General features: G+C 54.8%; 2 protein-coding genes across 4 annotated transcripts in view; one reads left to right on the top strand and one right to left on the bottom strand.

The window, feature by feature from the left end:
- The window catches only part of DSTYK (dual serine/threonine and tyrosine protein kinase), a 30,236-nt gene extending 25,803 nt beyond the window's left edge, over nt 1-4,433 (bottom strand). For all 3 annotated transcript variants that reach the window (XM_033080234.2, XM_033080236.2, XM_033080237.2), the window contains exon 1: nt 4,113-4,433. In XM_033080234.2, the coding sequence (XP_032936125.1) occupies nt 4,113-4,329 (217 nt within the window). In that variant the 5' untranslated portion in view covers nt 4,330-4,433. The remainder of the gene's footprint in view (nt 1-4,112) is intronic.
- A 1,293-nt stretch (nt 4,434-5,726) lies between these two features.
- Nucleotides 5,727-24,485, top strand: part of TMCC2 (transmembrane and coiled-coil domain family 2) — a 35,396-nt gene continuing 16,637 nt past the window's right edge. The window contains exons 1-2 of the mRNA XM_033080191.2: nt 5,727-5,896; nt 17,079-17,588. Of these exons, the coding sequence (XP_032936082.1) occupies nt 5,729-5,896; nt 17,079-17,588 (678 nt within the window). The 5' untranslated portion in view covers nt 5,727-5,728. The remainder of the gene's footprint in view (nt 5,897-17,078; nt 17,589-24,485) is intronic.

The raw sequence follows: 24,485 nt of genomic DNA, 5'->3' as shown, positions 1-24,485 counted from the left end.
CCCTGCTCCATCCCAGCTCCATCCCTGCTCCATGCCAGCTCCATGCCAGCTCCATCCCAGCTCCATCCCTGCTCCATGCCAGCTCCATCCCAGCTCCATCCCAGCTCCATCCCTGCTCCATCCCTGCTCCTGCTCCATCCCAGCTCCATCCCAGCTCCATCCCAGCTCCATCCCAGCTCCAGCTCCATCCCTGCTCCATCCCTGCTCCATCCCTGCTCCATGCCAGCTCCATCCCAGCTCCATCCCTGCTCCATCCCTGCTCCTGCTCCTGCTCCATCCCTGCTCCATGCCAGCTCCATCTCCTCTCCATCCCAGCTCCATCCCAGCTCCATCCCTGCTCCATCCCCTCTCCATCCCAGCTCCATCCCAGCTCCTGCTCCATCCCAGTTCCATCCTAGCTCCATCCCTGGCTCCATCCCTGCTCCATCCCAGCTCCATCCCTGCTCCCGCTCCATCCTAGCTCCATCCCTGCTCCATCCCAGCTCCATCCCTGCTCCTGCTCCATCCCTGCTCCATCCCTGTTCTATTCCTGTTCTATCCCTGCTCCATCCCTGCTCCAGCTCCATCCCAGCTCCATCCCTGCTCCTGCTCCATCCCTGCTCCATCCCTGCTCCATCCCCTCTCCATCCCTGCTCCATCCCTGCTCCATCCCAACTCCATCTCTGCTCCATCCCTGCTCCATCCCCTCTCCATCCCCTCTCCACCCCAGCTCCATCCCAGCTCCATGCTGGGCCATGTGATGAACACTTCACTCCAGGCAGCCCTGGGGCGAGCACATCCCATGAATTCCCCGCGATCAAAGGAGGCCTGTCCATGGAACAAGGGCAGCTCTCAGCAGGACTCCCCTCCAAATCCACTCAAAGCTGGGATTTATGGGATCTACAGAAGCTCCAAGCATTGACTCATCCCTTTTCCAGCTCTTTGATGGCCTCACTTGCCTTTACTCCATTTTCCACACCCTGGTTTTGCCAATATTGAGGCTTTTCCAAGGATTTCGGCCATTTCTGAGCTGCTGGCTGTGACTTCCTGCAGGTTTTGACCACCACAAGATTTAATCTCAACACATTTGTGCCAACTGAGGTGTCCAAAACCAGCTTGGAGCAACCTGGAGTGTGGGAGACTGGATGGGGTTTAAGGTCCTTTCCAACCCAAGCCAGGCTGGAATTCTCAATAAACCCACTTTTCCAAATCAGCACAGAGATGCTGATTCCAGGAGGAAAAAATCCAATTAATTCTGATTTCAGCAGCTCCAAAGGCTGCAGAGCCAAATTCCATCCTCTGAAGCTCCTTGGGAAATCTTCCTTTCATCACCCTGAGGAGTTATTCCACAAATCCCACCCCAACCACCTCTCCACTGCTCCCAAATCCAACTTTTGACCCCCAAAAGGAGCCCTGATCTTTAAAGGATCACAGTGATGTCAGCAGAGCTCACAGGAACAGGATAAACCCCTCAGCCAGCAGAGATCAGCACCAACAGCACCTCCAAACCCTCTGGAGAACTCCCTAAAAAATTACATTTATTTATGGAAGCTGAGCCCCAGCACACACCATTAAGGGAACCCCCAGCTGCTGCCCAAAACTCTGGGGATTTTCTAAAACTTCCTAAAATAAGGCAACAGAAACCTCCAAACCCTCAGGTTTCCAGGTCAGATTGTTCCAATTATTACAGGCACAGCACAAAGAAAACAACCCCAATGAGCAGAAAACAATTTGATTTTTTTTTCCATATCTTTATCTATTTTATGCTGCCAGTCCCTAACTCAGGTTTTGTTTTTACAGCTCCCCAAGAACCCAAAAACCTCAGGACTGGAGGAAACCATTCCCAAAAGGCAATTCCTGAAGGAATTCCTGGAACACCATCCCAGGATTCTATTTGTACACCCATAAAAATAATCCTTCAATAATTCCAGTTAAGCTGTTGTATCTCTGATTTTTTGGGAGGGATTTTTTTGGCTGGAATTAAAAGGATCCACAAATTCCCAGCCTGTCTGGAGCGAGAAGAGGGAGCCCTGGGGAACAGGCAGGATTTTGTTGACTCTCTAGGAAAAGCAAACACAACTTTCCCTTCCCTCCCAAACAGTGGCTGGCCCTGGATCCAGCTCAGTTCTGCTCCCAGGAGTAACCTCAGAGTAACCTCAGAGTAGCAGCCTTGGAGTGATGGGTGTTGTGTCACCCTCCAAGCAGGGAAAGTGGGAAATAAATGGATTTATTCGCTCCTTGAGCTCACCTGAGGGCTTCAGGGGCTCCTACTCAGCAGATACTCAGCAGATACTCAGCAGATACTCAGGCCTGGTTGTGTTTGGAAGTTGATCCAAAGGGAATTTCCCTCCCTGTGCTGTCCCAATCCCTCCAGCAGATGCCCCAAAGGCAAACCCTTCACCTCTGTTTGGTTTCCAAGACATCCACATTTATTTTCCAGGTTTCTTTTCCCACTCCAGCTCCTGGGAGTTGTGTCCTGTCCACTCCAGTGCCCTCTGTGTTGCACAAAACTGACCCTGCACAAGCCCTCAGACAAAATTCCTGCACTTTGGAACCTCCTGAAGGGCAGATTTTGGGGAAAAGTCAAGGAAAACTGCGCTCCTCAATCCTCCTGATACCTAAAAACCTCCCCAGGGGAGAAAGGACAATTTCCATGATCCTGCTTTGATCCCAGCCTGGTTTTGGACACTCCCAGGGATGGGGCAGCCATGGATTCTCTGGGAATTCCATCCCAGCCCCTCCCCACCCTCCCAGGGAAGGATTTATTCCCAACATCCCATCCAAACCAGCCCAGGGAATCCTGGAATGCTTTGGGTTGGAAGGGATCATCCAATCCCGTGGGCAGGGACACCTCCCACTGTCCCAGGGTGCCATTTGATCCTTTTTGTCCTTTTTTTTCCCATTTTATCCACTATCCAACCTGGCCTGGGAGATTTTCAGGGATGGGGCAACCACAGCTCCTCTGGGAATTCCATCCCAACCCTCTCAGGGAAGGATTTATTCCCAAAATCCCATCCATCCCTGCCCTCTGGCAGTGAGAAGTCATTCCCCATGTGCTCCATCTCTTGGAAATATCCCATCTTTTCTCAATTCACCCCAAATCCTTCTCTTCTCCAGGCAGAACAATCCCAAATTCCAAACATCACAGGCTCACCTGTCCTGGCTCTGCCCCTTCCCAAAATCTCACTCCCCATCCAGCCTGGTGAGAGGAGCAGCAGCCACTTCCCAAAATCTCAATGTGCTCCCAAAACCTTTCCAGCCACAACTCCACAGTACCACAAGGGGAAAACAAACCCCAAATCAGACCAAAACCAATTTTTTTATATATATATACACAGACAGAAAAACTCAACACTTCAAACATTAAACCAGGACTTGGAGTGCAAGGCAGGGAGGGACAAGAACCCTGGACAAGGATCCTGGACAAGTGGCCAAGAGAGATGAGTCAGGAGCCGTTTGGGGATGAATGAAGAAGATCTTTATGGACTTTTCACGTCACACTGAGCTCCTCTCACGAGGCAGTCTTATGGAAACACCGAGTGGCAGCAGAGGGGCCACTCGCAGCTCTGTTTGTCAACAGCAGCAGATCCCTGAATGAGGCCACTATTGCCAGGAATTCCGGGACAAGCAGGGAATGCCAGCCCCTCATCCCACCCCTCCCGGTGGGGCTGGAGATGCCGGTGGGGGTCAGGGGTAGGGGGAGAGGGTCCCCATCATGAAATCATGGAAAGGATCCTCAGGGATCGCGGATCCAGCTCCTGGCCCTGCACGGACATTCCAACAATTCCCACTCTGAGCATCCCTGGGAGCGCTGGCCAAAAGTTCCCGCAGCTCCCTGCGGAGCTTGGTCAGTGCCCCAAAAACCCTCTGGGAGAGGAATATTCTCCTCATATCCATCCGAAATCACCTCCTGCCCCCCACCCTTCACCCCACAAAGCCTCTCACACCCTCCAGGCACCTCCAGCCCTATGACCCCCATTACTGACCCCTCAAATCGGACCCTTCACTTGACACCGCAACCCTCCCAATCCCCCCCAGGACCTGCAGACATTTCCTTTTTACCCCCCAGACCCTTCTCCCTCCCACCCCCCGCCCCAGCCCGGCCTCCCCGCCCGCCCCCGCCCCTCTCTCACCGCCGTCCCCGGGACCCCCATCCCCATCCCCGGCGGAGGGGGGGCCGTCACCGAAGGGATGTCCCTGGCAGTACTTGACATCGCGGAAGAACCTCTTGGTCTCTCGCAGGTTGTGCTGCAGCCGCGCCAGGTGCCGGTTGTAGTGGCCGAAGGAGCGGCAGAGCTCCCGCACAGCCCCGCCGGGACCCCGCCATGACGGGGCCTCCTCGCCCTCCATGTCCTCCGGGTCCGCCCCGCTATCCCCTCCCCACCGCGGGCCGCGCTCGGGCCCTGCCAGGCTGCCGCCGTTCAGGGGAGGAACCTCCCCGAGGATCTCCTGGCCTCCCGACCCCCCCCACCCCCCGCCCCTCCCGCCTCCCCGACCCCCGCGGCCGCCGCCTTCTCCCGAGGGGAAGCGCCTCCGCCGGCCGCGCTGCGTGTGCGCGGAACGTTTGTCAGCGCGCCGCAGGGCAAAGGGGGAGGAGGCCGGGCGCACCCCGCGCGAGGCACGCTAGGAGATGTAGTTTATTAAAATTAAAATTAAAATGTGGTTCATTATCCCTGGCATCAGGGGATGGAGGCCGGGCGCACCCCGCTACGAGATGTAGTTTAACATTAAAATGTAGTTTATTATCCCGACAATCGAGGGATGGAGGCCGGGCGCACCTCGCGCGAGGCACGCTAGGAGATGTAGTTTATTAAAATTAAATTTAAAATGTGGTTCATTATCCCTGGCATCAGGGGATGGAGGCCGGGCGCACCCCGCGCGAGGCACGCTAGGAGATGTAGTTTATTAAAATTAAAATTAAAATTAAAATTAAAATGTAGTTCATCATCCCTGGTATCGGGGGATGGAGGCCGGGCGCACCGCAAGCCCGACGCACTCTAGGAGATGTAGTTTATTAACATTAAAATGTAGTTTATTATCCCGGCCATCGGGGATGGAGGCCGGGCGCACCCCGCTAGGAGATGCAGTTTATTAAAATTAAAATGTAGTTCATTATCCCGGGGATGGAGGCCGGGAGTTGTAGTCTGTTGTGCCACAAAGCCTCATGGAAATTGTAGTCTCCCGAAGCGCGGCCGCCGACCTCTCTCCGCGGCCTCTGCGCAGCCCCGCGGGGGACGAGAAAAAACACTCCAAAAAAGAAGAACGACCATAAAAAGACGTATGGAAAAGGGGGCAGCAAAAGGGGAAGGTGAAACGTCGCCCGCCGCTGCCCCATCCCGCGCTGCGCGGAGCGGCTCGGCAGGAGGCGGCCCGCCCGTCCCCAGCTCCGCTCCGCCTCCGCGAATCACCAGCAGCGCCTCCGCCCTCCGCGCGTCCCCATTGGCTAATTCCTCCCGACAGCACCGCCCTCCGCTCACTCTCCGCCAATCACCGCGCGACGCCCATCCTCTCTCGCGCCGCCATTGGTCGGCAGCGCTGTCCGTCAAGCGCGGCGGCGGCGGCGATGCCGGTGCCGGCGGCGGGCGCGGAGCCGCCGCGGCGCGGAGCCGCCGCCCGGCCCGGGCTCGGCGGGGCGGGCGGGCCGGGGCCGCGCAGCCCGCGGGCCCCGCAGCGGCCGCCGGGGCGCCGCCCGCCGCCGCCGCCGCGGCCGTAGGGGCCCCCCGCGCGCCGCGGGCACGGCGCTCCCGGGATGAAGCGGTGCCGCTCGGACGAGCTGCAGCAGCCCGAGGAGGATCCCGGTGCCGCGGGGGAGTCGCCCGGTCACGGCGCGATGGAGGGCAAGGCCGGCGAGGCGGCGGCGGCCCCCGAGGCGGGCGCTGTCCCGCCGCCGCCGCGCTCCAAGCCCCCCGACCTGAAGGTGAGCGGCGGGAGCATCCCGGTGGGATACGGGAGACGGGAAAATCCCGGGGGATTCCCGGTGCTGAGCGGTGTGGGGAGATCCCGGCGGTGCCACCATCCCCATCGCCCCCGGTCCTACAGGTGTGACCTTGGAGAATGCGGGATGGCTCCTGGATAGGGGCGCTCCGGGATCGGGATAACGCTGGGAATGGCGTGCTCCCGGATGAGGATACCCCTGGGAATTGGGAGCTGCTGGATCGGGATGCTCCTGCCGTGGGGACGGTCCTGTTCCCGGGGATCCTGCTGGATGAGGATGCTCCAGGGATGGGGATGTTGCTGGAATAGGATGCTCCAGGGATGGAGACACTCCAGGGATGGGGATGTTGCTGGAATAGGATGCTCCGGGGATGAGGATTCTCTTGGGATCCTCGAATGAGGCTGGTCCTGCAGTGGGGACACTCCTGGGATGGGAATTCTCCTGGGATGAAGGAATCCCAGGCTGGGGACAGAGCGGTGGGAGCTGCCCCCGTTCCGAGGGGCTGCGCAAATCCCGGGAATTCCGTGCCGGGAGTCGGGAGGGATGCTCCGGGAGGATCCGGGAGGATCCGGGGCTGCGGCACCGGGAGTGACGGTGTGGAAATGGCCCCGAGGCTGCTCCTGCCGGGCCTCGGGGCCGCTGGATGAGGAAAACAAACCCGGCGGCACTGCAGCGCTGCGGGAGCGACAGAGCCCATCCTGGAGCGGGGATCCGGCCTGGAAGCGGGCACGGAATTCCTCTGGCTGTGGGAAAGGAACTGCTCCCACCCCCCGGCTGTTCAACAGGGTTTTATCCCGCGGGGATGAATTCCCAGCTGAGTGGGATGGGCTCAGAGCACCCCGAGGTGGGACACAGGGATGGAGGGGATGCTCCCACTCCTCGCTTTCAAAAAACCCTGGAAAAAGTGGGGAATGTCCCTGCTCAGCCATGGGATCCAGGTGGTGGCAGCCCAGGTGGCCCTGAAGGTGTCACCGGCGCGGTCAAGGTCACGAGGAATCCGATGGCACGGGCAGGAGCGCCGAGCCTGCAGCCATCCCCTCCAGAAAGGCAGCCAGGAAAACAAATCCTGCTCCCAGAGGAAAACTCGGCTGCTGTGAGCACACAGAGCCCCCTGGACACTGCTGGAGGTGACACGGTGACACGTGGGGCCTTCCCCTCGATGGCCCAGCAGCTGCTGCTGCCCCAAAAACAGCTGGAGGAGCCAGAGCCGGGCACATCCACGGGCTGAGAGCGTGGCACAGCTTATCCAGAGGAGCTGGATCACCCCAGTGATCCCTGGAATGTCCAAAACCAGGCTGGACAGGGCTTGGAGCAGCCTGGGACAGTGGGAGGTGTCTGCCCACCCAAACTGGGTGAGTTTTAAGGTCCCTTCCCAGCCAAACCATTCCATGATTTTCCAATTCCGTAATTCCACGATCCGTGAGGATGTGGAGCTCAGGGCCATGCTTGGCTTTGTGGTTTGGGACATCCCAAGGGTTTCCCACCCCCAGCTGGGGCACAGAGGCTCAGAAAAAGTTGGGAATGTTGGGCAAAAGGAGCTGCAGCTTCCCATGGCTGCTCCCAGCCCCCCAAACATTCCAGGGCTGGCACATCCCGCCCGGAGCTGGAGCTCCTTTGTCCCTCCAGCCTCATCCAGCAGCAACATCCGAGGCCAAATAAATCCCCATTGATTTTATCGAGCTGGCCCTGCTGCCCTCCCGCAGGTTTGCTGCCAGTGCTCACCTTTAATGCATTTGGAGCTGAGCAATTAATTAAAATAAATCCTCAAAGTGGGCAGAGCACGGGGGAAGCTGGGGCTGGCTGCTGCCCGCAGCTGGGCGCCGTGCCACGGCCACCACGAGTGGCACCGCTCCTAAATCAGGGATTTCCTGCCCCAAACCCTCCCTGGAGCTGCTGCTGGGGTGAATTCGAGCTGGTCCTGCTGTCCCTGCTCCAAATCCAGATTGCTGGGCGTCTGGATGGGGAAGGATCAGAAATTCATGGATGGGGAAGGATCAGAAATTCCTGTTCATGGATGGGGAAGGATCAGAAATTCATGGGTGGGGAAGGATCAGCAATTCCTGTGCCCATGGATGGGGAAGGATCAGAGATTCCTGTGCCCATTGATGGGGAAGGGTCAGAAATTCGTGTTCATGGATGGGGAAGGGTCAGAAATTCGTGTTCATGGATGGGGAAGGATCAGAAATTCCTGTTCATGGATGGGGAAGGATCAGAAATTACTGATCATGGGTGGGGAAGGATCAGAGATTCTTGTGCCCATGGATGAGGAAGGATCAGAAATTCCTGTTCATGGATGGGGAAGGATCAGAAATTTCTGTGTTGGATGGGGAAGGATCAGAAATTTCTGTTCATGGATGGGGAAGGATCAGCAATTCCTGTTCATGGATGGGGAAGGATCAGAAATTTCTGTCCCTGTGGATGGAGAAGGATCAGAAATTCCTGATCATGAGTGGGGAAGAATCAGAAATTTCTGTTCATGGATGGGGAAGGATCAGAGATTCCTGTGCATGGATGGGGAAGAATCAGAAATTCCCATGCCTGTGGATGGGAAAGGATCAGAAATTCCTGTTCATGGGTGGGGAAGGATCAGAAATTCCTGTTAATGGATGGGGAAGGATCAGAGATTCCTGTGTTCATGGATGGGGAAGGATCAGAAATTTCTGTTCATGGATGGGGAAAGATCAGAGATTCCTGTGCCCATTGATGGGGAAAGATCAGAAATTCCTGTTCATGGATGGGGAAGAATCAGAAATTTCTGTTCATGGATGGGGAAGGATCAGAAATTCCCATGCCTGTGGCCCTGGAAGGATCAGAGATTGCTGTGGCCCAGGAAGGATCAGAGTAAACTCTTTGCTGCCAGCTGAAGATGGATTTGAGGTGGCACCCTGGAAAGCACAGCCTGCCTGGTGTCACCTCCATCCCTGAACTCCAGCTCTGCTTTCCCAGCCCTGACTCCCTCAGGGAAAAAAAGGGAAAACAGAAGTTCTGGCAAGGAGCAAAGCTGGTGTGTGACAGCTCTGCTCAGGGATTTCTGCAGGAGTGATGGGATCCATCCAAAAGCCTGCATCCAGAAGTGCCACTTTTCCTGAGCCAAGGGTTTTCCCTGGCTCTCTGTTTTCTTCCCTGGCTCTCAGTTTCCTTGGATCTCTGTTTTCCCTGTGTCTCTGTTTTCCTTGGCTCTCTGTTTCCCTGTATCTCTGTTTTTCCTGGCTCCCTGTTTTCCCTGCCTCTCTGTTTCCCTGGATCTCTGTTTCCCTGGCTGTCTGTTTTCCTGGATTTCTGTTTCCCTGTATCCCAGTTTTCCTGTCTCTCTGTTTTTCCTGTCTCTCTGTTTTTCCTGTCTCTCTGTTTCCCCTGGCTCCCTGTTTCCCTGTATCTCTGTTTTCCCTGGCTCCCTGTTTCCCTGGATCTCTGTTTCTCTGTATCTCTGTTTTTCCTGGCCCTCTGTTTTCCTGGATCTCTGTTTCCCTGCCTCTCTGTTTTCCTCGATCTCTGTTTCCCTGGCTCTCTGTTTTCCTGGATCTCTATTTTCCTGACTCCCTGTTTCCCTGTCTCTCTGTTTTCCTGGCTCCCTGTTTTTCCTGGCTCCCTGTTTTCCCTGGATCTGTTCTCCCCAGTCTGACCCAGCCCAGGGCTGGAGGTTGAATCCTGACCCTGTTCCCATCTCCAGGTTCATTTTGGTGTTCACAGCTCCTGAACCCAACAGCCAAGAGCAGCAGGAGTGCAGAGGCCTTGGCCTCAGCTCTGCCCTGGTCACATCCATGCACAAAAATCTTCTCCACAAAGCTGGGGAGCCTCTCCTGAGGAGGGGGGACATGAAGGACAAGGGGGGTCCCACCCCAGGAGAGCAGGGTTGGGACAGCAGTGGCTGCAGGGGACAGGGTAGAGCATTAACTTTCCAAATCCTCACATTATTTTTTAATATTATTTTGCATATTATTATTATTAGATATTATTTTATATATTATTTTTATATTAATTTTATATATTATTTATATTTATTATTATATATTATTATACTTTCATTTTATACATTATTATATATTATTTTATATATTATTATATATTATTTTATATATTATTTTTATATTATTTTTATGTATTATTTTAATACATTATTATATATTATTATACTTTCATTTTATACATTATTATATAGCATTTTATCTATTATTATATATTATTTTATATATCATTTTATATATAATTTTATCTATTATTATATATTATTTTAATGTGTGATTATGTATTTTATATTTATATATTATTTTTATTTTATGTTTTATCTATTATTATATAGTATTTATTTATATATTTATTTTATGCTTTTATCTATTATTATAGATTATTTTTTCTATTTTCTTATCTGTATTTATATTAATTTATATTTGTGTATTACTTATATTTATATATTACTTCTATTTGTATATTACTTATATTTATATATTACTTATATTTCTATTTTATTTTATGTTTTATGCATTATTATGTGAGCTGCTCCCTGCCTGTGATCCCAGCCCTCCCAGACCCCTCCCTCAGGATCCCCATCCCTGCTCCCACTGAATTCCAGCTCTCAGCATCCCTGCAGAGGTGACAGCTGTGGGCAGGGCCTGGCTGTGCCCCCAGAGGCACAGCTGGCACAGCTGGCACAGAGATGTCACCCTGCAGGTGCCACCTGGAGTGTGGAGCTCACAGGGAGCTGCTCCCCTGGGCAGAGCCACTGCTGGGCAGGGAATTCTGTAATTCCAAACCCTGGACAGGGAATTCTGTTATTGCATTGAGAATTCCAAAATCTGGGCAGGGAATTCTGTTACTGCACTGAGCATTCCAAACCCTGGGCAGGGAATTCTGTTATTGACTGAGCATTCCAAACCCTGGGCAGGGAATTCTGTTATTGACTGAGCATTCCAAACCCTGGGCAGGGAATTCTGTTATTGACTGAGCATTCCAAACCCTGGACAAGGAATTCTGTAATTGCACTGAGCATTCCAAACCCTGGGCAGGGAATTCTGTTATTCCCCACTCCTGGGTAGTGAATTCCCTGCTATCCCCAGAGCATTCCAAAACCTGTACAAGGAATTCTGTCATTGCACTGAGCATTCCAAACCCTGGGCAGGGAATTCCGTTATTCCCAGAGCATTCCCACTCCTGGGCAGTAAGTTCTGTTATTCCCAGAGTGTTCCAGCTCCTGATCAGTGAATTCTCTGCTATCCCCAGACCATTCCCACTCTGATCAGTGAATCCCTGTTATTCCCCACTCCTGATCAGTGAATCCCTGCTATTCCCCACTCTGATCAGTGCATTCCCTGCTATTCCCCACTCCTGATCAGTGAATCCCTGTTATTCCCACTCTGATCAGTGCATTCCCTGTTATTCCCCACTCTGATCAGTGAATCCCTGCTACTCCCCACTCTGATCAGTGAATCCCTGTTATTCCCCACTCTGATCAGTGAATCCCTGTTATTCCCACTCTGATCAGTCCATTCCCTGCTATTCCCACTCTGATCAGTGAATCCCTGCTATTCCCCACTCTGATCAGTGAATCCCTGCTATTTCCCACTCCTGATCAGTGAATCCCTGTTATTCCCACTCCTGATCAGTCAATCCCTGTTATTCCCCACTCTGATCAGTGAATCCCTGCTATTCCCCACTCCTGCTCAGTGAATTCCGTTGCTCCCGCAGCATTCCCGGCGCTGTCACTCCTCTGTCACTCCTCTGTCACTCCTCTGTCACTCGGTGCTGGCAGTGCCCTGCCCACAGTGACTCACGTTTGTCACATGCTGCTGCTGCTGCTGCTGCTCTGCTCTGTCCCCGCAGGAGCAGGGCTGTGGGGGAGTTCTCCAGTTGGGAACATCCCGGTTTTCCTTGGTGTTTGTGGCAAGGAGGAGCAGGAGCTTGGGGTGCTGTGAGAGAAGGGTGATCCAGGCTGGTGTCACCCCTTGGGGACAGCTCTGAGCCTGGCTGGTGGGGGCAGGAGCCTCTGGGTGCTTCCCAAGGAGAATCAGCTGGAAAAGCAGCAGCAGGGCTGGAAACCCCACACAGGGATGAGCAGGATCTGCTGGGATCCTCCTGCTGCTCTTTGGGGCTGTGACCTCCCCCTGTGTCCTAAATGTGGAATGGGGAGGGATGAAACATCCCCCTGTGCTCTAAAATACAGAATGGGATGGGGAGGGATGAGATTTTCCCTCAGTGTCCTAAAATATGGAATGGGATGGGAAGGGATGAAACTTCCTCTTGTGCCATAAAATATGGAATGAGATGGGGTAGGAAGGGATGAAACTTCCCTTTGTGCCCTAAAATATGGAATGGGAAGGGGTGGGAATGGCTGAGATTTCCCCCTGTGCCCTAAATATGGAATGGGATGGGGTGGGATGAAACTTCCCCCAGTGTCCTAAAATATGGAATGGGATGGAGTGGAAAGGGATGAGATTTCCCCCTGTACCCTAAAATATGGAATGGGATGAAACTTCCTCTTGTGCCATAAAATGTGGAATGGGGTGGGAAGGGGTGAACTTCCCCCTGTGCCTTAAAATATGGAATGAGATGGGATGGGAAGGGATGAAACTTTCCCCTGTGCCCTAAAATATAGAATGGGGTGGGGTAGGGATGAAACATCTCCCTGTACCCTAAATATGGAATGGGATGGAGTGGAAAGGGATGAGATTTCCCCCTGTGCCCTAAATATGGGATGGGATGGGATTAAACATCTCCCTGTGCCTTAAATATGGAATGGGATGGGGAGAGGGGGGCTGAAACATCCCCCAGTGCCCTAAAATATGGAATGGGATGGAAAGGGCTGAAACATCTCCCTGTACCCTAAATATGGAATGGGGTGGGGTTGGAATAACTGAGACTTCCCCTGTGTCCTAAATATGGAATGGGATGGGGTAGGGAGGGATGAGATTTTCCCCAGTGCCCTAAAATATGGAATGGGGTGGAAAGGGCTGAAACATCCCCCAGTGCCCTAAAACATGGAATGGGATGGAAAGGGCTGAAACATCCCCCAGTGCCTTAAACATGGAATGAGATGGGGTGGAAAGGGCTGAAAATCCCCCTATGCCCTAAAATATGGAATGGGATGGGAAGAGATGAAACATCCTCTTGTGCCATAAAATATGGAATGGGATGGGGTGGGGAGGGCTGAGATTTCCCTCTGTGCCCTAAAATATGGAGTGGGATGGGAAGGGATTAAGCTTCCTCTTGTGCCATAAAATATGGAATGGGATGGGAAGGGGTGAACTTCCCCCAGTGCCCTAAAACATGGAATGGGATGGGGTGGGAAGGGCTGAGATTTCCCCTGTGCCCTAAATTATGGAATGGGAAGGGATGGGAAGGGCTGAGATTCCTCCCCCAGGTTTGTGCCAAGGCTCCAAAGAGCTGCAGAGCCTGGGCTGGGCGTTAATCAATAATTAACAACCCCACCAATCGAGCAGGATTTCACAGCTTGGGGTCGTGGCAACCAGATCCTGTCCTTGTGTGTGCTGAAAGCTGAGGAAGGGCTTTGGGTGTCAGGAATGATTTCCAGAGGAGCTGGGAGGTTTCAGGCTGGAAAACCACCCTGGCACAGGGTGTTGTCAAAGAGTCAGAGCCAAAACTGTCACCAAAGTCCCGGTTTTTCTGCAAAATGTCCCAGTTTGGGGCTAAAAATTGGGATTTTTCCTGCTCTTCTGTGTGCAGTGGGATCTGGAGCAGGGACTTTGATGTCCATGAAAACAAGTTCCCACCACCAAGCAGGAGAGCCTGGCTGTGCTGACGAAAAAAGTCCAAAGAAATAAAGATATTTTTGGATTCACCTCGGTGTTTTACAGCTGGCCACGCTGGGAAATTAATCTGTGTCCACTGCCTTGGTGTGAGCAGTGGCTGTTCCAAAATAGCCTCTGCTCTGAGGCACCAGCAGTTCTGCGCCAGGAAAATGCCTCTGCTTTGGAAGTGCAGGAATATCCTGGGAAAACAGGAGAAAAACGAGAAAAACACGAGAATAACATGAGAAAAACATGAAAAAAACATGAAAAAACGTGAGAAAACAGAGCTTTTCCAGCAGCACAGAACTGGTTTGTGGCCACCTCTCCCAGCTCTTTAAGAGCTGGAATTCCCCTGGACAAACAGAACTGGGATCCCTCCTTGCTTTCCTCTTTTTTAATTTTTTTGCTGTTTAGATCCCGTGCCTGCCCCCCTCATTCAGGAAAACTTGCAAAGAGCCTGAGGGCAGTTTGTTTGAAAAAGTGAATTTTGCTCAGTTGGAGCTGTTGGATCAAAAAATCCTGAGGGTATCTGGCTCCCACTTAGAGGGGAAAAAAAAATTTTCTCCTTTTCTGGCAGCTCCACTTTGAGTTTTGTTTTCATCTTGAGTTTTTGGTTGTTTCTTTTGGACTTTGTGCAGCTCTGGCCATGCCCTCATGGGAGGAATCTGGGGGTTCGGAGTTCTTACCTCTCTCTGTTTCCATAGAGACTCTAGAAATAGAATAAAAATTTAAATTATTTCCTCAAGAAGCGATTCAGCACCGGAGATTTATTTTCTATTTCCTAGGAAGGAGGTGAAAGGGTGGAGATTTGTGTTGTGAGAAGCTCAGGGAAGGATGAAACTTTGCCTGCAGAGTTTGGGGACTCAGGATCCCACTGCTGGTTCCTTGTCAATATTCCAGCTGTGCTGGAGTGAGGATTTCAGTCTTGGCTGGGATTTTTGGGGGGATTTTTAGGGAATTTTTAGGGAATTTTTGGGGGATTTTTAGGGGATTTTTGAGGGATTTTTAGGGGATTTTTAGGGAATTTTTGAGGAATTTTTAGGGGATTTTTATGGGATTTTTGAGGAATTTTTAGGGGATTTTTAGGGGATTTTTAGGGGATTTTTGGGGATGTTTAGAGGATTTTTAGGGGATGTTTAGGGGATTTTTAGGGATTTTTGTGGGATTTTTAGGGGATTTTTAGGGAATTTTTGGGGGATTTTTAGAGGATTTTTGGGGATGTTTAGGGGATTTTTCAGGTATTTTTGGGGGATTTTTAGGGGATTTTTAGGGAATTTTTGTGGGATTTTTAGGGGAATTTTAGGAAATTTTTGGAGGATTTTTAGAGGATTTTTAGGGGTTGTTTAGGGGATTTTTATGTTCTGTATGGCCATGAGATCCTGCTCTGTCTGGAGCTCCTGGAGGTCATAGCTGGGACATCAAAACTTCTCCAAAATCCTGATTTTTGCTGCTGGGGCTCTGAGGGTTCCTGCTGGTTTGGAGCAGGAATAAATGTCACAAGAACAGCATCCCTGGGGACAATCCCTGCTGCAGGACAGCAGAGCTGAGATGTCACCAGGGTCACAGGACAAAACCAGGCTGTGCCTTGTGCCCAGCTCCTGCTCAGGAGGATTTTTTCTGTTCCCAAACCATTCCTGGGATGCTCAGAGCCCTTTGGGAACGCTGGAATTCGCTGCCACAGGGGACAGTGGAGGGCTCTGGATGCAAATCTGGGTGCAGCACACACAGGGATTTCCAGGGCTCATTTCCAGGCTGATTTCCAGGGCTGATTTCCAGGGCTGATTTCCAGGCTGATTTCCAGGCTGATTTCCAGGACTGATTTCCAGGCTGATCTCCAGGCTGATCTCCAGCCCTGCCCAGGTCACCAGGAGCAGGATCTATTCCAGTTCCACCATCCATATTCATCAGTTCCTCCCTGGAGCCTCCAGCTGTGGGAACCCAGCACATCCCTGGATGGTTCCAGACCCAGGCAGGGGCTCAGGAGCCTGGGCACAGAGCCCAAAGCCCCTGTGACTTTGATTTCTCTCCCTGAAAAAAATTACCACCCTTTCATGAAAAATTACAAGTCACAAAAAATAAGTAGGGTGTAAGTTAGATTATTATAAGGTGAAAAATTAGGTTTTTAAGGTTGTTTATAATCAGGGTCTGGGGTCAGGATGGAGGAACCTGGGTGTGTTCTGTCCTTTCTCCTTCTTCCTGCATCCGTCTTTTGGGTGATGTTGGCACTTTTAGATTGGTTTAGAGCAGAACCAGACTGTACAATGTGACAGGTATTGGGAGATAATTGTTCCCAAATCCCTCTGGGCTGATCCAGGGAGTTCCCAAATCCCTCTGGGTACTTCCAGGATGTTCCCAAATTCCTCTGGGTACTTCCAAAGGGTTCCCAAATCCCTCTGGGCTGATCCAGGGGATCCCCAAATCCCTCTGGGCACTTCCCAGATCTCTTTGGGCTGCTCCAGAGGGTTCCCAAATCCCTCTGGGTACTTCCAGGGAGTTCCCAAATCCCTCTGATCTGATCCAAGGGGTCCCCAAATCCCTCTGGGTACTTCCCAAATCCCTCTGGGTATTTCCAGGAGGTTCCCAAATCCCTCTGGGCACTTCCCAGATCTCTTTGGGCTCCTCCAGTGGATTCCCAAATCCCTCTGGGTACTTCCAGGATATTCCCAAATCCCTCTGGGTACTTCCAGGGAGTTCCCAGGTCCGTCTGGGCACTTCCCAGATCTCTTTGGGCTGCTCCAGAAGGTTTCCAAATCCCTCTGATCTGATCCAGAGAATCCCCAAATCCCTCTGGGCTGCTCCAGAGAGTTCCCAAATCCCTCTGATCTGATCCAGGGGGTCCCCAAATCTCTCTAGGTACTTCCAGGAGGTTCCCAAATCCCTCTGTGCTGATCCAGGGGGTCCCCAAATCCCTCTGGGTACTTCCAGGAGGTTCCCAAATCCCTCTGGGTACTTCGAAAGGGTTCCCAAATCCCTCTGGGCTGATCCAGGAGGTTCCCAAACCCCTCTGTGCTGATCCAGGAGATCCCAAATCCCTCTGGGTACTTCCAGAGGATTCCCAAATCCCTCTGATCTGATCCAGGGGGTCCCCAAATCCCTCTAGGTACTTCCAGGGAGTTCCCAGCTCCCTCTGGGTGTTTCCAGGGAGTCCTCAAATCACTCTGGGCACTTCCAGGGAGTCCTCAAATCACTCTGGGTACTTCCAGGAGGTTCCCAAATCTCTCTGGGTACTTCCAGGACGTTCCCAAATCCCTCTGGGTACTTCCATGATGTTCCCACATCGCTCTGGGCACTTCCAGGGAGTCCCCAAATCCCTCTTGGCACTTCCCATCTCCCTCTGTGCACTCTCCAGAGCCGAGATGAACCCATCCCTATCCCCATACCCATCACCCATCCCCATTAACCCCCTTCCTCTCTCCCCACAGAAAATCCAGCAGCTCTCCGAGGGCTCCATGTTCGGCCACGGCCTCAAGCACCTGTTCCACAGCCGGCGCCGCTCGCGGGAGCGGGAGCAGCCCAGCGCGCCGGACTCGGGCGCGGCAGCTCCGGGCGCCTCGGACCACGACTCCCCGGACGAGAAGGAGCGCTCTCCGGAGATGCACCGCGTGTCCTACGCCGTGTCCCTGCACGACCTCCCCGCCCGCCCCACCGCCTTCAACCGCGTGCTGCAGCAGATCCGCGCCCGGCCCTCCATCAAGCGAGGCACCAGCCTGCACGGCGGCGGCCGCCGCGCCAAGAGCGGCTCCCTGGAGCCCCAGAGGGGCAGCCCCCACCTGGGCCGCAGGGCCCCGCAGGACAGCGGCCTCACGGCCGTGCTGCACCAGCACCAGCACCAGGGCAGGCCCAGGTCGTCGTCCACCACCGACACGGCCATCCTGCTGGCCGAGGGGGGGAATGTGTACCTGCTGGCGGAGGATGGAGAGGGGATGGAGAAGGTAGGAGGGAGGGGGGTAAAGGGAGGGTGGAAGGGTTAAAAGAGGGATGGAAGGGTTAAAGGAGGGGTTAAAGGGGGGATGGAGGGGTTAAAGGAGGGATGGAGGGGTTAAAAGAGGGGTTAAAAGGGGGATGGAGGGGTTAAAAAAGGGATGGAGAGGTTAAAGAGGGGATGGAGGGGTCAAAGGAAGGATGGAGGGGTTAAAAGAGGGGTTAAAAGGGGGATGAAGGGGTTAAAGGAAGGATGGAGGGGTTAAAGGGAGGGGTTAAAGAGGGTATGGAGGGGTTAAAGGAGTGATGGAGGGGTTAAAGGAGGGCTTGGAGGGGTTAAAGAGGGGCCGGAGGGGTTAAAGAAGGGATGGAGAGGTTAAAGAGGGGATGGAGGGGTCAAAGGAAGGATGGAGGGGTTAAAGGAGGGGTTAAAGGAGGGATGGAGGGGTTAAAGAGTGGATGGAGGGTTGAAGGAGGGATGGAGGGGTTAAAGAGGGGGTGGAGGAGTTAGAGAGGGGAAGGAGGGGTTAAAGGAGGGGTTAAAGGGGGGGTGGAGGGGTTAGAGAGGGGATGGAGGGTTGGAGAGGGGGTGAAGGGGTTAAAGGAGCCCCTGGAGGGTTTAAAGGAGGGATGGAGAGGTTAAAGAGGGGCTGGAGGGGTTAAAGGAAGGATGGAAGGGTTAAAGGAGCACCTGGAGGAGTTAAAGAGAACCTGGAGGGATTTAAAGGAGGGATGGAGGGTTGAAGAGGGGCTGGAGGGGTTAAAGAGAGCCTGGAAGGGTTAAAGAGGGGATGGAGGGGTTAAAGGAGTGCCTGGAGGAGTTAAAGAGAACCTGGAGGGGTTTAAAGAAGAGATGGAGGGATTAAAGGAGAGGCTTGGAGGGGTTAAAGAGGGCCTGGAGGGGTTAAAGAGGGCCTGGAGGGGTTAAAGGGGGGGTTAAAGGAGGGATGAAGGGGTTTTGTGGCTCTCTACAGCTGGCTGAGGATGGCGAGGGGCTGGATAAGGTAGGGATGGAGGGATTAGAGAGGGGCTGGAGGGGCTAAAGGAGTGATGGAGGGCTTAAAGAAGGGGTTAAAGAGGGGGTGGAGGGGTTAAAGAGGGGATGGAGAAGTTGAAGGAGGGATGGAGGGGTTAAAGGAGCACCTGGAGGGGTTAAAGAGAACCTGGAGGGATTTAAAGGAGGGATGGAGGGTTGAAGAGGGGATGGAGGGGTTAAAGGAGCATCTGGAGGGGTTTGTGGCTCTCTGCAGTTGGCCAAGGACAGTGAGGGGCTGGATAAGGCAGGAGTGGAACACCTTGAGGGCTGTGCTGTGGAATTTGGAAATGCTGAGTTCTGCACGGCACAGACAGAACCTTCCCAAGGGACAATCCCGGGGTTTTTCCATCTGTCCTCTGCACTTGAGAGTGCCCTGAGCCCTGTGGGATGGTGGCAGTGTCACAGCCCCATGGGGACAGGGAGCAGGGGTGGCTGTTTGTTTGTTTGTTTGTTTGTTTGTTTGTGTGTTTGTTTGTTTGTTTGTTTGCTCCCTTTGGAGGGCTGCTGTGGCTCTCTAGAGCTCCCTGATTTAGTGCTGGCAGAGGGGGTCAGGCTCTGCTCCCACAGGAGAGAGGGACATCACCCTAATCTGTGCCTTGAGAGGTTCAGGTTGGACATCAGGAGGAGTTTATTGCTATAAATGGGGATTAGATCCTGGCAGGGGCTGCCCAGGGAGGTTTGGGGTGCCCTGGAGGTGGCACTGAGTGCTCAGGGTGAGGTTTGGGCTCGCTGATCCCAGAGGGATTTTCCAACCTCAATTCTGGGATTCTGTGGCTGCACCTGGGTTAGGGAGCACGAGAACAGAGCAGGGAGCCAGGGCAGGGTGCAGAACACCCCAAAATTCCCTTGGGATAAGGCTGTCCCTCAGGTCTGGAGCTGCTGGAACTGAGGCTTCTCTCAGGGACACAATTCCCAGAGTGGGATTTGAGGGATCAAGGAAAGGCCCTGGCATGACCCTGTTCCCATGGCATCCAGAGGCAGCTCCAGGCTCAGCTGGAAATGATTTGGAAAGCAGTCTGTGCCAGGCTGTGGGCAGGATGCTGTTTCCATCTAGTGTTTAGTGCCATTAATTATGCACCAGCCCAATTAGCACACGCTGAGTTCAAGGGACAGGCACTGAGAGGTGCTCGGGGGGATTTTCCTCTCTTGGCTTCTCCCCTCGACCTTGGGAGCCTGGGGGGTTCCAGGGATTTCCTCAGGGAAATGAAACCCTCTTTTTGTGTTTTAATTCACCTGGGAGTACCAGCAGTGAGTTGGAAAAGCTTGGGATGGGGACATGGCCAGGCAGGGACATGGGAATGTGCTCCCAGAGGATAAAAATGTCACTGGAGCAGCAGCTTCCCAAGGAACTGCCCAGAATCTGCTGTCCCCATATCAGGGCACCCCAACCCTTCCCTGCTCCTCCCTTCTGGAATGTCCCACTGATGTAGGAGCATCAGTTTATTCATCTGAGCATCTGCAGCCAAAATTCCTCCTTGGTGGGCTCCTCTGGGGACAGCAGGGTCCCAATCCCGCTGGGATTGTGGCAAAAACCTCGATCCCACAGGGACAGAAACGCCCAGAGCAGCTCTGTGTCCACTCCCAGAGCAGCACAGGGAGGGGATGAATAATTAACTGCATATGACACAAAGAGTAATAAGAAGAGAGACAACACCTTTGTGAGGCAGTGGAAAAATAACTTATTTAGAGAAACACGAGCTGGGTGATATTCCCCAGCCGGATTGGTTTTCCAGGAGCCCTCAGGAGGCTCCTGCCTGCAGCAAAGCTGCTCCTTTTGCTCAGGGATGGGCTCCAGAGGGGGGGCTTGGCCTCATCCCTGCCTATCCCCTGGGATCTGGCGCCTCCTCCCTGTTTCCATCCCTTTGGAAGCCCCACGGGATGCACGGGGCTCCTGGGAGAGACATTTCCCCCTCACACACGAATTTTGGGCTGAATTTTCCACCCCTTCCACGAGGAGCACACTCTGGATGGTCCCTTGTGGGATTTCTCAGTGCTTTTTGAGCAGTTATTGGTGATTTTTTTTCTTTTTATTTTTTCCTTTTAAATTAAGTTCCTGCAGTTCTGCTTTTCCTTTTCCTGCACTAACTCCTCACCGTGTGGGATTTGGCACACAAAATTCCTCCCCCAGGAGCAGCCTGTGGTGACAGGGGACATCCAGAGGGGCTCAGGGGGACCATGGAACCGTCTGGGAATTCAGGGCTGGGGGTGACAATTCTAGCTGGGGTTTGTGGTTTTACTGTCCTGTGTGTCCCACCGATCCTGGCTGTAGGAGCTCCTTCCCTGGGATCCAGAAACATCCCTGCATCCCAAAAATCCACTCTGCCCTGTGTCCCACTGAACTGTGAGCTGGAGGAGCTCCTTTCCCTGCAGCCAGGAGCATCCCTGCATCCCAAAAATCCGCTCTCCCCTGTGTCTCACGGAGCTCTGAGCTGCAGGAGCTCATTCCTCAGGGCTGGGAATATCCCTGCATCCCAAAAATCCGCTCTGCCCTGTGTCCCACCGAGCTCTGAGCTGCAGGAGCTCCTTCCCTGGATCTGGGAGCATCCCTGCATCCCAAACATTGCTGTCCCGTGTGTCCCACGGAGCTCTGAGCGGGAGAAGCTCCTTCCCTGGATCCAGAAACATCCCTGCTTCCCAAAAAATCAGCTCTCCCCTGTGTCCCACGGAACTCCTGACTGCAGGAGCTCCTTCCCTGGATCGGGGAGCATCCCTGCATCCCAAACATTCCCTGTCCCGTGTGTCCCACGGAGCTCTGAGCTGGAGAAGCTCCTTTCCCTGGATCCGGGAGCATCCCTGCATTCCAGAAATCTGCTCTGCCCTGTATCCCACCTAGCTCTGAGCTGGAGGAGCTCCTTTCCCTGGAGCCGGGAACATCCCTGCATCCCAGAAATCCGCTCTCCCCTGTGTCCCACTGAACTGTGAACTGGGGAAGCTCCTTCCCTGGGACCCAGAAACATCCATGCATCCCAAAAATCCGCTCTCCTGTGTGTCCCACTGAACTGTGAGCTGCAGGAGCTCCTTTCCCCGAATCCGGGAGCATCCCTGCATCCCTCCCCCCCGCCCGGAGCGCGCCTCTCGTAGCCCCGCCGTTCCGGCAGCGGGTGCGGCCGGTGGTGCCGCCGCTCGCCGCGAGGCCGTGCTGGTGGCACGTGTGACAGTGGCGGTGTCGGGGCCGGGGGAGGCACGGCAGGGAGGGCGCACGGCGCCGGGAGCGTGCTGCGGATCTCGGTGCTGATCTCCCTAATCTCCTGCTGGTGACCCGCCAGGCAGCGGCGGCCGCTCGGGAATTAGCGGGGCCCCGGCACCGGGGCTGCCCCCGGGGCTCTGCCGGTTCTACCGGGGCTCAGCCGGGTCTGGCGGCGCTCAGCACCCCCGGGGACCCGCGGGGTCCCGCAGGGCCGGAGCTGGAGCGGGGCGGCCGCGGGGTGCTGTGCCTGGTGCTGCCGGGGAGCTGCACGGACTGCGGGGACTGCGGCATGGTGCACGTGCAGGTGAGAGCCGGGGGGAGCGCGACCCGCGGGGGGACCGAGCGGGACCGGACCGGACCGGGACGGGACGGGAAGGGAAGGGAAGGGACGGGAAGGGAAGGGACGGGACGGGACGGGACCGGAACGGGGGGAAGCGGCGGCGCCGGTGGCCGTTAGAGGGCGGCGTTAGCGCGGCGGGGCCGCTGGCCGGGTGTCCGTTTGTCCATCCGGGTGTCCGTTCGTCTGTCCGGATGTCTGTCCGTCCGTGTGTCCGTCTGTCTGTCCGTCAGTTCGAGTATCTGGCCGTCTGTCCATCCATCAGTCAGGGTGTCTGTCCGTCTCTCTGTCCGTCTGTCCGCCCGTGTGTCCGTCTCTCTGTCCGTCCGTCAGTCCGGGTGTCCGTGTGTCAGTCTGTCTGTGTGTCCGTCTCTCTGTCCGTCCATCTATCCGCGTGTCCGTCTCTCTGTCCGGGTGTCCCTGTGTCCGTTTCTCTGTCCGTCCGTCTGTCCGGGTGTCCTTGTGTCAGTCCATGTGTCCGTCTCTCTGTCCATCCGTCAGTCCGTGTGTCCGTCTCTCTGTCCGTCCGTGTGTCCCTGTGTCCGTCTCTCTGTCCGTCTCTCCGTCTGTCCGGGTGTCCGTGTGTCCGTCTCTCTATCCGTCCATCAGTCCATGTGTCCATCTCTCTGTCCGTCTCTCTGTCCGGCCGCCTTCCCCTCGCGTCCCCCCCAGCAGCGGATCGGTCACAAATGTCCCGATCCCGGTGCTCTGCCCGCTCCGGACCCGCCGAGTCCCCGGGCTCGCTGCCCTCGGTGTCCCCCGGCAAGTGACAGCGCCAGCTGTCCCCGCTGGCCGCGTCCCCGCTCCGTGCCCCTCCCGGAGCAGATGCTTCTCCTGTGAGGCGCTGGGGGCACGGGGGAGGCAGGGGGGGCTTCCTGCCCCACCTCAGGCCGGCTCCCGAGCGGTGGGATTTATGGATTACGTGTGTTTTCATGGGATCACAACCCAAAAGCGCCGTTACCCTGCTCCGAACTCCTCTCTCCGTGTCCCTGTCCCGGCCCTCCAGGAGTGTCCACACTGTCCTGGAGGGGTGACCTGTCCCTACAGCCCCAGCCCTGCCTCAAGGGCAGGATTCATCCCGCTAAATTTAGCTTCCCCCCGGGTCAGTGGCTATATCAGGGCCAGACGGATTACAGGGAGAAACCCGGAGTTCCCCAGCACCCACCCCGGGGTGGCCGTGGGGACAGGGGGGTTTGGGGTGGCCAGGAGGCTCTGGGGTGGCTCAGGGATGTTTCTGTCCCCTGGCCAGGCTCTGCTCCCTGCCTGGGGCACGTCCAGCTCAGCCCCTCTGGCCCTCCTGGCCTCCAGGTGCCTTTGGTTCCTGTTGTGGTCACAGCTCCAGTGAGCTGGGACAGGGACTCCCTGAGGATTGTCCCACACCGAACCCCGGGCAGGATTTCCCCAGGCTGGAGTTTTCCCCTCACTTCCTGCCTCAGTTTCCCCAGCTGGAATCCAGAGCCAGCTCATCCATGAGCTTGGTGAAATGTCTTGGATCTCTGACATACCCTCCCCGCCCTCCCAAATTCCCAGAGAGTTAAAATCCCAGGGAAGGAGGTGAGAGAGGCCAAAGGGAGCAGAGGGAGAGGTGAGAAGCTGCTGTCCCAGCCCCTGGGACATCCCTTGGGCACCTGGGGCTGAGCTGGGGAGCAGTGGGTTTGGGGAAAATCCTGACCTAGAACTGGAGCTGTGAGAGCCCAGGTGAGCTCCTGACCTGGAACTGGAGCTGTGAGAGCCCAGAATGGGAGCTCTGAGAGCCCAGGTGAGCTCCCACTCCTGACCTGGAGCTCTGAGAGCCCAGGTGAGCTCCCACTCCCCATTCCTGACTGAAACTGGAACTGTGAGAGCCCAGGTGAGCTCCCACTCCTGACCTGGAGCTCTGAGAGCCCAGGTGAGCTCCCACTCCCCATTCCTGACTGAAACTGGAACTGTGAGAGCCCAGGTGAGCTCCCACTCCTGACCTGGAACTGGAGCTCTGAGAGCCCGGCTGAGCTCCCACTCCAGACCTGGAATGGGAGCTCTGAGAGCCCAGGTGAGCTCCCACTCCCCACTCCAGACCTGGAATGGGAGCTGTGAGGGCCCAGGTGAGCTCCCACTCCTGACCTGGAACTGGAGCTGTGAGGGTCCAGGTGAGCTCCCACTCCAGACCTGGAACTGGGGTTGTGAGGGTCCAGGTGAGCTCCCACTCCTGACCTGGAGCTGTGAGAGCCCAGGTGAGCTCCCACTCCCCACTCCAGACCTGGAACTGGAGCTCTGAGAGCCCAGGTGAGCTCCCACTCTCCACTCCTGACCTGGAACTCGAGGTGTGAGAGCCCAGGTGAGCTCCTGATGTGGAACTGGAGCTGTGAGAG

This window comes from Catharus ustulatus, chromosome 25, assembly GCF_009819885.2.
Source record: "Catharus ustulatus isolate bCatUst1 chromosome 25, bCatUst1.pri.v2, whole genome shotgun sequence".
NCBI lineage: Eukaryota > Metazoa > Chordata > Aves > Passeriformes > Turdidae > Catharus > Catharus ustulatus.
This window is presented reverse-complemented; position numbering and strand designations above follow the sequence as displayed.